The sequence below is a fragment of the Nicotiana tabacum genome, chromosome 16, assembly GCF_000715075.1.
Source record: "Nicotiana tabacum cultivar K326 chromosome 16, ASM71507v2, whole genome shotgun sequence".
Taxonomy (NCBI): Eukaryota; Viridiplantae; Streptophyta; class Magnoliopsida; order Solanales; family Solanaceae; genus Nicotiana; species Nicotiana tabacum.
In genome coordinates, this window is record NC_134095.1 from 158078106 (window position 1) to 158093020 (window position 14915).

General features: G+C 34.1%; 2 protein-coding genes and 1 long non-coding RNA gene across 4 annotated transcripts; 2 read left to right on the forward strand and 1 right to left on the reverse strand.

Annotated features, from left to right (window-relative positions):
• Positions 1-2440: 2440 nt before the first annotated feature.
• On the forward strand, positions 2441-3352 carry LOC142170480 (uncharacterized). Its single transcript, XM_075232398.1, has one exon. It carries the CDS (start codon positions 2441-2443, stop codon positions 3350-3352), a length of 912 nt encoding a protein of 303 aa, XP_075088499.1.
• A 1929-nt stretch (positions 3353-5281) lies between these two features.
• LOC107831425 (uncharacterized) lies at positions 5282-5770 on the forward strand. The gene has a single exon (XM_016659183.2). It carries the CDS (start codon positions 5282-5284, stop codon positions 5768-5770), a length of 489 nt encoding a protein of 162 aa, XP_016514669.1.
• Positions 5771-7805: 2035 nt separating this feature from the next.
• Positions 7806-11044, reverse strand: LOC107831429 (uncharacterized). 2 transcript variants are annotated; one of them, XR_001658357.2, is made up of 6 exons: positions 10809-11044; positions 10341-10405; positions 10135-10244; positions 9079-9239; positions 8569-8740; positions 7806-8172 (listed from the first exon to the last, which is right to left on the reverse strand). It is a non-coding gene; the product is annotated as an uncharacterized LOC107831429 (long non-coding RNA). The 2 variants fall into 2 exon arrangements; XR_001658356.2 differs by lacking the exon at positions 9079-9239 and having other exon boundaries at positions 10809-11015.
• Between the last annotated feature and the right edge of the window lie 3871 nt (positions 11045-14915).

Genomic DNA, 14915 nt, shown 5'->3' on the forward strand with positions numbered 1-14915 from the left:
TACCACCTTAAGCTTACGTTGAATGGAATTATTTGCACCCTAAAACTAGACAACCAAACTCTTGGCAAGTGGTGAGCTACACGCGCCCCCACACATATTTTTTTGTATTCTTTCTTCTTTTTCTTATCTTTTTTCCTTATTATTCTCATTTTTTTTTCATTATTTCATTCTCTTTCCTTTTGTTTTGGTCACCGGCGGTATAAAATGGTGGTCGTCGGAATTTTACAAACACCATTTTTTCCGACGACATATTTTTATCCCGATCTAAGTGTGTTTTCTTTATATATATACTTGAAAGTGTAAATTATGTGTGGAAGGAAGAGCAAAAGAAATAAAAACGAATATAAGCTGAGAAAACTTTTTTCAGTTAAAATTTCAATACATCATTTTTTTTCCGGTGTGGGAAGGTTTGATGAATTTTTTCCTTCAAATCTGAGTGTATTTTGTTTTGCTTATGAATAGATCTTTTTGATAGTTTAATTTGTGTGTGAAAAGAAAAAATGAAAGAAAAACGGTAAAGTCGCCGGTGAATGAATATCTGCCGGAATTAGAGAAGAAACGAAATAAAAGTAAAAGAAAAAAGACAAAGAAAAAGGAAAAGGAAAAAAAAGTAAGAAAAAATGGTAAAAAGGAATAAAAAATAATCTAAAAATCATTTTTTCTTACTTCTCACTCTGCCACGTCAGTGTTAAGGGTGCAAATAATTTCATATAAAATAAGTTTAAGGAGGTAATAGGATTCTCGCAAAAAAAAATATGTGTAATTGAGAATCCGGGTATAGGTTAGGGGTACTTATGCATTTTTCCAATATTAAATAGATAAACAAAAAATTGAGTATTATTTGAGCTTAATAGAAAGTTTAAAGCGTAGGAAAATAATGCTATTGTCAAATCACTCAAAGAGTAAGAAATAACCCAAGGAAATACTCCTATGATGTTTCCAGTAAATAAAAAAAACAGATATGGATTTTACTTTCTCTTTAGGTGAAAATGGCATTTTTATGGTACTGACTACTGAGGGTGAATGCACCTAATTTTTAGGTGTGAATCCATGAATAATTGTGTGATTAAAAATTCAATAAAAATATACAATTCATAACTTTTATAGTAGTTAAAAGTATTTTAAACATATTCGAAAATGGTAGTTAAAGAAAAATTTGTTTTGATTCCTTAATAGTTATAGTGGTTTTTGCGACTAGAGGGAATTAAATATTAAGAAAATTTAAAATACTATCCTACTTGGAAAAGAAATTTTAGCATAATAGTTCCTTATATTATGATCCAAGCCAAAACAGTATAATTGGCATCTTGTTTTCCTTTTTTTTTTTTTTCCTACAGAAAAACAAAGAATATGAGGAATAATAGTTACTGATCTAGAGAAATACTAGCACATGTTTACTAACGTGTAAATCTGCAAAAGTTGAAAAATAAACATTTTTTTCCTCGAAAAATAAACATTATTTTCGTTAAAAGCCACATTTCTGGGAATCCTTTTGTTAAAAATAAACCATTGCCTACCATATATGCCTTCCTTTAGTGAAACCAGCCATCTATAATCCTTCTTTATGTGTCATCATCTAAATTTATATCCTCAACAGAATTTAACTACTGTAATTGGAGGTCTCGATCTCGAGTTTGAGTTTGGAGAATGGATAAATTTTTAGTGGGGATCGAGAGCTTCTCCTTTAGCGAGTTTTGTCCGTCACAACTTTAAATTAGTCGACACAGTGAATATCTAAATAAATAAAGAAAAGAAAGTTTAACTCCAAAACCTTCCTCGAGTTTACAAATATATACATCATTGCTCAAAAAGAACAAGTATCATTAACCATATGACAACACCATATTTGCAGACAATTCTTCTCACTACTGCCATAATTTTTGTGGTAGTTAGTACGAACCAAATTAGAAACCCATTAGGTAATATCCAAGAAATCTTATGGTGACAAGTACATGTGTATTTAAGAAATTAAACATTGTTTATTGCTACTTCTATGTTTTTAAAATTATATGTTTCCCTATCAAGAAATAATTTAAGTAAGAGTAAATTTCACTTAACCCCCTTAATTATATATTTTAAAAATAATACTAAGATGGTTCAAGCATGGAAGCCAAAAGCAAAGCAATAACCAGTGGAGAAAATGTAGAACCAACAACAACCTTTGCAACAGAGTGAAACTAATGAAAGGGGCAAACAGAAACTTGAGATTGCAATTGCTGAGAATACTCAAGCAGGATGGACTCAGGTGCGAGCAAAAGGATCCACTTCAGGTCAGAAATTGCTTGAACATCAATCAAGTAGACAACATGAAATAGCATATGGGCAAGACAGGCAGCAGCGATGATAGTGACCAAGAATGGTTTCCAAGCTTTGCCTGCAGAGGGACAAGGGGAAGAGAACGCTAGACCTCCTGATATAGAGGTGAACTCATAGTATCTCAATGACTTGGCTATTTTGGAATGTTAGGGGAATCAATAAGAGGTACAAGCAAAAAGAACTTAAGCAGTATCTCATAGATAACCAAATTAGATTAGTTGGTTTAGTAGAAACTAGAGTCAAAGAAAATAAAGCACAGTCTATAGCTACCAAGGTGGCTCCTAAATGGGATAGACTAACTAACTATACAGAAGCAATCAATAGGAGAATATGGATTCTGTGGGATGCCAAAAGCTATGAAGTTCAGTACATAGCAAAGGCAGCCCAACTTATTCATTGTCAGGTGACGGGTAAATTGAATGATATGGTTTGTATGCTCATAGTGGTATATGGGTTCAATACAGTAGATCAAAGGAAAACTTTGTGGTCTCAACTTGAACAGATGGCTCCCAAGATCAAGATGTCTTGGCTTATATGTGGATATTTCAATGTTGTGCTAACTACTCAGGATAGGCAAGGTAATCTTGTAACTATAGCTGAATTGAAGGACTTCTCAAAATATTACAATAATCTCCTGCTAACTAAAATACCTTGGAAGGGAGATTATTACACATGGACCAACAACCAAAGAGGGGATGACATAGCATGGAGCAGACTTGATAGGGCAATTGCAAATGATGAGTGGATGATGCAATATGGGCACTTGAATGTAACCTATGGAGAACCATTCATTTCAGACCATAATCATATGCTTATACCACTGAGAGTGCCAAGGAGCAACATTAAAGTTCCCTTTAGGTTCTTCAACATTTGGGCAGATCATGAACAATTTAATCAAATTATAGCACAAGGATGGGCCGGAACTATGGCAGTTGGAAAGATGAGGAATGTGTGTTTTAAACTGAAACAACTGAAGCCAGTCTTTAAGCAACTAAACTCAACAGAGTTTAAAGGAGTTTCAGAGAAGATTACATAAGCCAGAGAAATCTTGAAAGAGATTCAAGAAATAATGCAGAGCCATTATTCTGATACTCTAAATGATCAGGAGCACGAATGCCTACATTAATTGGAGAAGTGGTCATTGATAGAGGAAAGTGCATTGCAACAAAAGTCTAGGGCTATTTGAATTAGACTGAGTGATTCAAACAACAAATATTTCACAGCCATAATGAAGGAAAAGCAAACTCAGAAGCAGATTCTTGAGCTCAACTCCTTAACAGGTTAAGCAATCAAAGCTGAATTTGTTCACTTTTATAAATCTTTGATGGGAACAACAGCATCTAGCTTACCAGCTATCAATAGATTGGTCATGAGGAATGGTCCTTGTTTATCACATATGCAGCAGAAAGATTTGTGTGCTAATGTTACAGAGGCTGAAATCTATGAAGGACTGAATGCAATTGGGATCTGTAAAGTCCTAGGGATATATGGGTTCAATGCTTTATTTTTCAAGAGATCATGGCCCATTATCAAGAAACATGTATGTGAAGCAGTGAAGGAATTCTTTGATATAGGGAACCTATATAAGGCCATAAATTGCACCACTCTTACTTTACTGCCAAAAGTTGCCAACCCAGACACAGTAAAGGATTATCGACCTATAGCATGTTGCACAATATTGTATAAGCTGGTTGCCAAAGTCATAATTGGAAGAATGCAAAAAGTTATGAATCATATCATCTCTGAATCACAATCAGGCTTCATTCCAGGGAGAAGAATAGCAGACAACATAATATTAACTCATGAGCTGGTTAAGTCATACAACATGAAGCATATTTCTCCTAGATGCATGATAAAAGTGGATATACAGAAGGCTTATGATTCTGTAGAATGGATATACTTAGAGCAGGTTCTTGAGGGACTGGCTTTCCCTAAGAAGTTTATAAAATAGATAATGGCTTGTGTGACAACAGTTAATTACTTTATCTTGTTAAATGGAGAATCAGCAGAGCCTTTTAATGCAGCTAAGGGCTTGAGTCAAGGAGACCCAATGTCACCATTCTTATTTGCTATTGCTATGGAGTATCTGACTCGACTACTCAAAGGATTGAAGCAAGATAAACAATTCAAATATCACCCTCGATGTAGCAAGCTTGGTATCACTCACTTGTGTTTTGCGGATGACCTATTACTATTTGTCAGAGGTGACCTAGAATTAGTACAAAGGCTCAATCACTGTTTCTGGACATTCAAATCTACCTCAGGATTACATGCTAATTTGTCAAAGAGTGCAGTCTATTGTGGGGGCATGGATCCTATGCAAAAGGCAGCTGTCGTTCAAGCTCTTAGTTACACTGAGGGATAATTACCTTTTAAGTACTTAGGGGTTCCACTGGACACTAAAAAACTATCCATTCTTCAGTGGCAGCCCCTCATTACTAAAATGGTAGCAAAAATAACATCTTGGACAGCAAAACAATTATCTTATGCTGGTAGAGCTCAGTTGGTCCAAACAGTGATGTTCGGAATACAATCTTATTGGGCTCAGTTGTTTACACTTCCAGTTAAGGTTGTCAAATTAATTAAGGCTTACTGCAGAAGCTACCTATGGTCTGGTGGAAATGTGCTTACCAAAAAATCATTGCTTGCTTGGGAAAAGGTATGTCTCCCTATATCTGTAGGGGGACTTAACCTTACCAATCTGCAGGTGCGGAATAGTGCTGCAATTTCCAAGACCTACTGGGATCTAACTCATAAGCAAGATAAGCTGTGGATCAAATGGATCCATGCTTATTATGTTAAAAAGCAAAGGATTGATGATATGAGCATCCCTCAGAGTGCAAGCTGGATGATCAGGAAGATCTTTGAAGCTAAACATATAATCAATCAACTTCACAAGCCACTAGATGAGCAAAAGAGTATTATTAAGCACATATATTTATAGTTGATACCAACTCACTCTAAGATGGATTGGAGATGCTTAATGTTCCAGAACAATGCTAGACCTAAAGCCATATTTATTATGTGGCTACAGAACCATGGAAGATTGCTAACAAAAGATAGGCTGAAGAGATGGGGTCTCCATATGGATGAGACATGTGTGTTGTGCCAGGCTGATAAGGAAACAAGAGAACACTTGTTTGCAGAATGCTCTTATGCCAACATATTATGGAACAATTTATCTATATGGGCTCAAGTCCACTCCATTGTTCCCAATACTTGGATACAGTATTTCCAACTCATCATTCATCACTCAAAATGGAAGACAGCTTCAGCAATGTTACTTAAAATGATGTATGCTGAATACATACATGTGCTATGGAGAGAAAGGAATACTCGAATATTTGAGGGTGCAAGCAGAGAACATAAAGCACTGGCAAGGGAGGTTGTGAGCATATGCTACTTTAGGGCAGATAAAAAAGTGAAGAGACTGATACAGAATCTATACTTTTGAAGAAGAAGAAGAAGAAGAAGAAGAAGAAGAAGAAGAAGAAGAAGAAAAGTAGTCATAGTGTTTTGATTTGTGTTTAGTTAGATAATACATGTATTGGGTTAGAAGGAACACATAGTGTTAGATCTTGGGTACTCCTTGTAGAGAACAGCTGGTTGGGATTGCTATGCTATATTTTGTAATGTATTCCTTGGTGATTAATAATAATTTTAATTACCAAAAAAATACTATTTAATTTGAATTATAATTCGTGATCCAACTACAAATATAAAATTGTTAACTAACTCATACGAATATAATAGAAAGTTCAGATTTATTTTTATTTTTAAATAATAAAAATATACATATGTTATTGAAAGTAATTTTCTATAATCATCATATCATCATACTATATTATAAGTGTGAAGACTTTTAGTGAAAGTTATTTTACTAAAATCTCCTTAAAAAATTGAATGACCAAATAATCCTCTACCTTAAAATAATATTATTTTAATTTTATTTGAAATACTGCTATTTGAACTTGTGAATTGGAAAATGAAATTGGTCATTTAATTGGGATCCTATTAAATGGTAAAATATAGATGCAATTAACGTGTAAATGTGTGAATTGAAAAATGAAGCTGAACATTTAATTAGGATCCTATTAAATGGTAAAACTATAGCTATTATGTGAATTCGTGAAAGGATAAAATGTAAATTGAAACTGGCCGATTTAATTTGATACTATTAAATGGTAGGATATAACTGTTGAACATGTGAATTGAAAAGTATTTTTTAGCACGACCAAAGCACTTTCACCTGCTGTGAATTGAATTAAAAAATGAAGTTTGACATTTAATTGGGATCTTATCAAACGATACCTTTTCTTAAAAATAATACTATGCTAGAAATAATTTTCAGTTTTGTTTTTTCCAGCTTCCACGGTAGATGTAATGCAGGCAAGCAGCACATTTCAATTTTCTTTCTTTGATCTTCTATGATAATAGAAATATTTTTGCAGTCTTTTTACATTCTTTAATTCACACTATAATAGTGCACATCAAATTATCTAACCATTGTATCAGTTGCAAAACGAGGGCATCATGTAGCTTTTTCCTTTGAACAAGATACCAAAAAATATAAGTAGCAAGAGATTTTGCAAGAGGTAAAACCCTTACAGCATTTTGCTCTTCCTTATTTCCTCCTATTTATTATTCTTTTTTTAAGTTGGAGCTTGTAATTTTTCATATTCCTCGTCACTCGCATGTTTCTAATATTAGTATTCTCCTTTTGTTTTATTTGTCGAGCTCTTTTCTAATTATTAAATTTGAAAACTATAAGATATTATTTTCTGATCTTAATACATTGTTAAAGTTTCATGAAGTACTAAAACATCAAACTATCAATATTTTGCACATGATTGTGCCATATTTTATAATACAGTTATATTTATGTAATTTATCTAATATTTTTTTGTCAAAGTCACAAATGAAAGGACTCATAATTTTGAATAAGACAAAAGGTACATTATATCGAATATAGCTTATATATATATATATATATATATATATATATATATATATATATATATATATCACCTTTTATTTTAGGTTTTTAGTCACCCTTGGTAAGTGTGGCCTAAACTATCAAGAAGTGTGACATTTGATAAAAGGCCACACTTTTCAACTTCAAGCAACGCTTTTCTAGGGCTGGCCTAACTAGCGTAATCTTTTCCCTAAGGTTACGCTTTGTAAGTGTTGTTTTAAAGGTCACACTTCTAAAGTGTGGCCTATAAGGTACAAATACTACGCGTGTAATACCTCATGTGCCAACATTTTTCATGTCCTAAAGCTACATGTTTAAATCGTTGCCTTTTCTACCTCGAGGCCACCCTTATAAAGTGTTGCCTTTGTTAATAATTTCATATATCTAGTATTCACATTTATCATCAACAGTATATATTATCATCATAAATTTTTACATTATTGCAAACGTATGAAGATCTCAAACACTACATTAATCAATATATAAATAACAAAACAAAAACAAAAAAGATTCAAGGCATACACTTACAATGAACTTTGAAAAAGAAATATGTATCAAGTACTACATTAACTAATAAAGCAATCTCTTAAAGGTCGACTACTGGAAATGAATTATACAATATCTGATGTACTCTATCATGAATAACACTTTAAAACATATTATAGTACTAAAGGTAGTATACGGTAGAAACCCAATTTGTTATCCCCTTGGGCCTTAGCACCCTTCACATCAATCTCCTAATTTTGCAACTGATCCATTTTCGGCAGCTTGACCACCCTATTAATCTAAGCAACATGTGAGATTTCCTTGTTCAGATCATCAAAAACTTCTGAAGGTTTTTGGGTCTTAAGTTCCCTAATTGTTGTTTTGCCTTTCCATACCTGCAATTGAGACCAACAAAGATGCATTATTTATTATAGTCTGCTCCTAATTTAAAAAAAAAAAAATTATTTATGCCAGCTGCAGTTAGATAATATTAGATGAGTACTATAAAGTTGGAGGGGTTTAAATATGTGAAAGCGGGATATTGAAAGAGAGAAATCTAATTTTCTCAAGGATCATGCTCACCCTTTAGAATGATGACTTATTCACCTAGCAATCTTGAAAAAATCAGCACTCGTAACGGATAAAAATTATTGAAGTACTTGACAAACAAACTTTTAAAATAAATAGAAACATGGCTACTAGAGAAATACTTATAAATTAATTCTACAATTTCATTTATTAGAATGGAATTCAGAAGTATGAGTAAAAAGTTTTCACATGAACTAACTTACTACTGTTGCCGTATATGAGATAAGGTGCAGATCCAGATGAAAATATTCAGGTGCTCCGGTAGATTTTAGATCATACTAACTAGTTTAACTACCAGTTTTCTTTTCCACCTTCACTCATCGCTACTGTTTGCTTTACTCATCATGCTCCCATAGAAAACTAACCAGCAGCAACCTGCAAACACCATATTAAAATTATTTCGATATGTATATATGAGAGACAATAAGCAGAATCTTTCCAAAAAAAATACTGGAAGAGATTTATATTATTAGAAAGTATGAGAAGTTTTCTAGAATATCACCCTTCACTCTGCATTGATATTAAGAACAAATAAGAATAACCTGCAAGATCACTAATTAGAATGAATTCTAAATACATTGTCATCTACCTACTATTTTCTTTTTCATCCTATTTCATATCTTATTTACTTTATTTTATATTTGTGGGGTCTAATAATTTTAATAAGCTTGAGTAGCCTTCAATCTACTAAGGAAAAGAACAACTCTTTCTACCTCTTGATCCTGCACATTCATACTGAAGGTCAAATGCTTATTATTGCTTTCTCTACACTCAGCAACTGAAGCATCCTTGAGTGTGGTAAGATCGTCGATATCTTGGAATAAATCTTACAAAACTACAATCTACCATCAATGGATCTTTCTGCTTCTAGATTCTGTTAATAGACTATAATATGAGTCAACTGATTCTCTTAAAAACACATGAAATATGTTATGATAAGCATAACTTCTTACCATAATAAAGACCAACTATCATAAACTAAGAGAACTAAGAAACATAGAAGGTAGGACTTCGAAGAACGGATCATTTTTGTCCAACAACCGATACAATAAAAAACTGATTAATACAAAGAAAATGAGAGAAAAGACTCGGAGAAGATGCAAGTTGTATAAGTAAAGCAACCTATCAATCACCGGTGAAGCATTCACAAATAGAATGTATATGACAAGCAAAATATCAAACACTAGTTAAGTTGAGCATCATGTTCTTTTTTTCATAAAGTAAAAGGAGTTCATTAAAAGAAGTCAAGAGGATGCAAACAAAATTACAATTGAGAAAAGAATATGTTTGCTCATGGACAAAAGCTAATCTAAAACTAAGGAGCAGTAATGCATTTGATGTTAAATTTTGCTCCTTTTATTATTTCAATTAAGCGGTACATTTTTATCCATTGCTTTCATAGAAGAGTATTAGCCCGTTGCACTAGCTGGACACTACATATTAACAAGTTATTTTACATCTTATACTTGATTTATTTTTCATTCTTAACTAGATGGCTTATATAGGATGGCAACTTTTCTAGAAGCAACTAGGTCCAAACAACCAAATGCTAAGAAGTGATAGTGTCAAATAGTACAGAATGACTGAAAATTTAAACCCAAAAGCAGTATGTGTATCATAGGTATTGTACAAGTCATACACACGTCATTATGATAAGCTACAATCTGACATCTTAAGGATTGCCAAAGAAACAAAATAAATAACAAGAGCTACTATAAACAACTAGCATATTAATACGAAGTATTGTGCTATTCTTTATTCCCACTTACAAGGAAAATAAGGAAGTAAAGAATGTATAGATGACCAGTTGAATCAACGCCCACATAAAGTCTTCTTCACTATTCACTACTGTCAATACCAAAGCCAGCTCTGCAGCTACCTATGTATGATGGATTATCCAAAACAAACCCTTGTGAATGGGCAAATTAAAAAGAACTAAATAAATATTGAGTTGACGTCAATTAAAGGGTCTTACAATGGCTTAAAATGTTCCAACTTGAATAGTCAGTGAAGGTTTTGAAGAAGCCAGAGCTCGATAGCCTTCAAATGGAATGAAAATTACTTGTAAAAATGAACAAGCTGATAGATGAATAGTGTAGTTGAGATTTTTTTGGACTATCAATAGATCTTAATTAGCTCCTTTATATAGAGTTGTTGAGTCGGTTATAGTTTCTGGTCCAAATTGAGTTCACCAAAGACTAGGTTTACCAATTCTACTAGAGCATTAACGCTAATCGGAAATAGTGAATTGACAATAAGAATATGATAGAATAGAGCAAAATAAGAAAGAGAATGCTAGAATGAGCGAGGCGACAACATAAATTCTACACAATAGAGCAAAATGAGAAGCCTACAATGCAATAACTAAAGGTATAATACGGAGAACATAGATTACTAGAGAGATAAATAGAAAACCGAAGAGTGAAGAGAAGAAAGTACTCACAGAGATTAAACTACCATAGCCCTAAAATTTGGCTAGGGTTTTCGAGGATTAGAAGCAGCAACTGAAGTTGAACGTTTCTGTCTCTGAGATGCCTCTGTAATTAGGAAGAGAATGAATTTGGGAAAAGAATATAGATGAATTGTGGGGCAGGAAGAATGGGGAATGGAAAATCAAAATAGAACTTAATTAGAAAAATAGCCTTATTTGCCTTTTCAAAATGGGGGGAAATATTTTATTAAGAGGTTTCAGGGGGAATTTTTGGTGAAAATTTTTAGACCACACATACGAAGTATAGCTTTTAGGATTAATAAACAGAAACGATTTGAAACAACAACAACAACCCAGGAAAATCCCACAGGTGGGGTCTGGGGAGGGTAGTATGTACGCAGACATTACCCTTACCCCAAAGGGTAGAGAGACTGTTTCCGAAAGAACCTCGGTTCAAGATAATAAGAAAAACAAAAGGGGAGAATATTAGTTTCACCATAGAGATCATAGGAAAAATAGGAGCCTAAAATGCATAGGAAAAATACAAGACAGAAATTATGGCTAGTAAATAGATCTAGCACCGAAAACAGAAAATATTAAGACACGACAATGCCCATAGTCTTTATGAGCCGAGGGTAGTGTTGTGATATAGGTAAATAAGCGTTGCCAAATTTTTCGTGATTTGGCAACACTTAATGAGCGTAGTCTTTAGTTTCTAAAAGTACCCTTTTAAAGTGTAGCCTAAACTTCGTAGCCAAAAGTCAGAGACAAAGGCCACCTCTAAAAAAGTGTGGTCTTAGATGCTTTTGGCAACACTTCTCAAGTGTCGCCTAAAATTAGTGTTGTCTTAGGCCAAATTTGTTGTAGCGTATATATATAAATATATACACTCACACACATCAATTAGATAAACTATTATCTCTATACAAAATTAACTCTACTTCTGTGTAGGTGTACATCATGGTATCAGCAAATGATCTACTAGCCATTCTAACGAAGATATATATTGATCGAATTTCTGTACGACTTCCGCAAAACATTATTTTCATTCGACAAAAACTTTTTGTTATGTATATGGGTATAAAAAGAAAGTTAAAGTCTCTTAAAAAGAAGGCAAAACTTTAGGACATGAAACATTTGCAAACATAGCCAATGTTGCTCAAATTTACATCTAAATTATGTGTTGTTGATGTATAAAAAGAAGAATTACTGCCACGTTGAGTACTTGATAAAAGAATTGCATGTATAATTAAAATCGAACATTACTTTTCAAACTTATTCAAAAGCAATTTTTCAGTATGATTTGAATAGGTTCACATTCATCAACGTGAACTTGTATTTTTTTTCTTTCAACTTCTATCACACACTTATTTTAATACCTTTAAAACGTTTGTATTAATCAATATGAGATACACGTGCAATGCACATTTCCAAAAACTAATAAATATTTATACGAATGAATAAAAAATAAAATGATCAAATATAAAATTGCTTTTAACGGTCATCCTCATAATAAAAATTCTCATAACAAAAACTTGTGTAATTCTATTTAATATATAATTGAACAAGAATTTTAAAAAGTCATATTTAAATATAATTGCAACATATAATTACCACAAATGATTCAATATTAAAAATCTAAAGGTTGAAGCCATCAAATATAAACTTTGGATCAGCCTTTGCCAACATCCCATCCCTGAACTTACTCTGAAATAAAAAGCAACAAAGTTTCCCTCAACAAAAATAATACAAATGTTGTGAATCCTGATTCCCCTCGGCTCCCAAAATGCAATTTTGGCTGAAAAGATTCTCTAGTGTATACTTCTTGTGAGAAGTTTAAAATATTCAAAACGCACATGCTATATGCGAATTACATGCATTCAACATTTTTTTTTGGTTTAAAAGGCTACTTTATATTAATTAAACTTGTAGTACAAGAAGCGGTTGCGCTTGGGCAGAATTACAAAAAAGTGCTAGGAATATAACTAATATTCAGTATTACTAATATTATGGGGGCTGATGATGGATTAAAATATTCAAAACGCACATGTTATATGCGAATTACATGCATTCAACATTTTTTTTTTGGTTTAAAAGGCTACTTTATATTAATTAAACTTGTAGTACAAGGAGCGGCTGCGCTTGGGCAAAATTACAAAAAAGTGCTAGGAATATAACTAACGGCACTATTGTGCCTTGATACACTATGAATAGCAGTATTACTAATATTATGGGGGTTGATGATGGAAGCTTATGTTAGAGGTAGTGCTTGTGGAAGGCACGTCCAATATAGTACAAAAAGTTTGCGGTGATCCATACATAGTGGTATTTGTTGTGCTACGCATTCTAGGTCTCTTATGTCCTTGCTTATCTTCCATAAGGTGTTGGCTGATGAAGTGCGGAGGATCTGCCAAAAAGGTGATGTTGCTGCCCGACAAGTCCATTTCAAAATGTGCGAGTTGGTCTGCTACCATATTTTGCTCCTTGTAGATATGTAACGACCCGACCAGTCGTTTTAAGCTCTAGCATGTTGTTTAGCGGTTTGAGGCCATGAGCAGCTTCACTTAAGGTATTATGACTTTGTATGCATGGTCGGAATTGAATTCCGGAAAGTTCGAAGTTGATTTGGGGAGAGAATTCTTATTTCGAAAACCTTAAGTTGGAAGAATTGGCTAAGATTGGATTTTTGAGTAAACACCCTCGAGATCGGGATTTGAAGGTTCCAACAAGTTCGTATGAGGATTTTGGACTTGGGCGTATGTCCGGATCGGGTTTTGGATGACCCGGGTGCGTTTTGGCGCCTATTGTGGAAGTTAGCATTTTTGGAAAGAACTTCATAAGTTTGGGTTAAAGCGTATTTCAGTGTTATCAATATCTGTTTGGAATTTTCGGTCCAGGAATAGCTCCATATGGTGATTCTAGTATTGGGAGCGCCATCGGAAGTGAATTCGGAGGTCCGTAGGTCATTTTGGACTTATTTGGCTAAGAATAGAAATTTGAAGATTTTTAGAAGTTTGACTGGAAGTGGTCTTTTTGATATCGGGGTCTCCGATTTCGGAAGTTGGAGTAGGTCTGTAATATCAAATGTGACTTGTGTGCAAAATTTGAGGTGAATCGGACGTGATTTGATAGGTTTCGACATCGAATGTTGAAGTTTGAAATCCTAAAGTTCATTAAGCTTGGATTAGAGGGCGATTTATGATTTTAGCGTTGATTGATGTAATTTAAGGCCTCAAGTAAGTCCGTAATGTGTTTTGGGACTGGTTGGTGTGATTGGACGGGGTCCCGGGGGCCTTGGGTGGAATACGGGTGGTCAACAGATCAAAAATGGAACATAAAGAATGGATGAAGTGCACCAGTTCTGGTGTAATCGCACCTGCACTAGTTTGATCGCGGGTGCGTGATCGCACAAGCGAGGGAATGATCGCAGATGCGGTTATGTAGCCATAGAAGCGGGACCGCACCTGCGGTAGTTGAGGCGCAGAAGTGGAAAGGGCAACCTAGTGAGAAACTGCAGGAGCAGTAGTGGGGCTGCACCTGCAGAACCGCAGAAGCAGTCGAGTGACCATAGATGCGGAAATGCTGGAGGCAGTACGGTTCTTTAAATCGGGGATTTTGGCCATTTTCTACCATTTACTCTTGTTTGGTCGATTTTTGGAGAGCTTCAAGTGGGTGTTTTCATCATCACTGTCAAGGTAAGTTATCCCCACCTATCTTGAGTTAAATACATTGATTATGTATGGATTTTAGCATGAAAATTGGTAGAAATTTGGGGTTTTGGTGGAAAGACCTAGAATTTATATTTTTGGATTTTGACCACGATTTTGAGCATGAAATTGAGAGAAAATTATATATTTGAGTTCGTGAGGTCATGGGTAAATTTTGCCCTTGTTTCCTTCCTATTCAATCCTATGCGACGTGAAGTGCTTGTTATCAAATTAGGAATTGAGGAATTGTAAGGATACTACAGATGTGGTGCGGGGTGTTTCTCCCGGCATAGGTGATTGGGTTATTATCGTCGCCTTGTGGAAGGATGTTCAGTCATTTCAGCTCGGTAGCTGCAGTTCTGAGAGCTTTGAAGCTATGTACAGATTGCTATGATAGCTCATGTTTGGTTAT

Bases quoted from the DNA above. Each gene is read 5' to 3' on its own strand.
- LOC142170480 (XM_075232398.1), top strand. From the start codon at position 2,441: ATGACTTGGCTATTTTGGAATGTTAGGGGAATCAATAAGAGGTACAAG.
- LOC107831425 (XM_016659183.2), top strand. From the start codon at position 5,282: ATGGATTGGAGATGCTTAATGTTCCAGAACAATGCTAGACCTAAAGCC.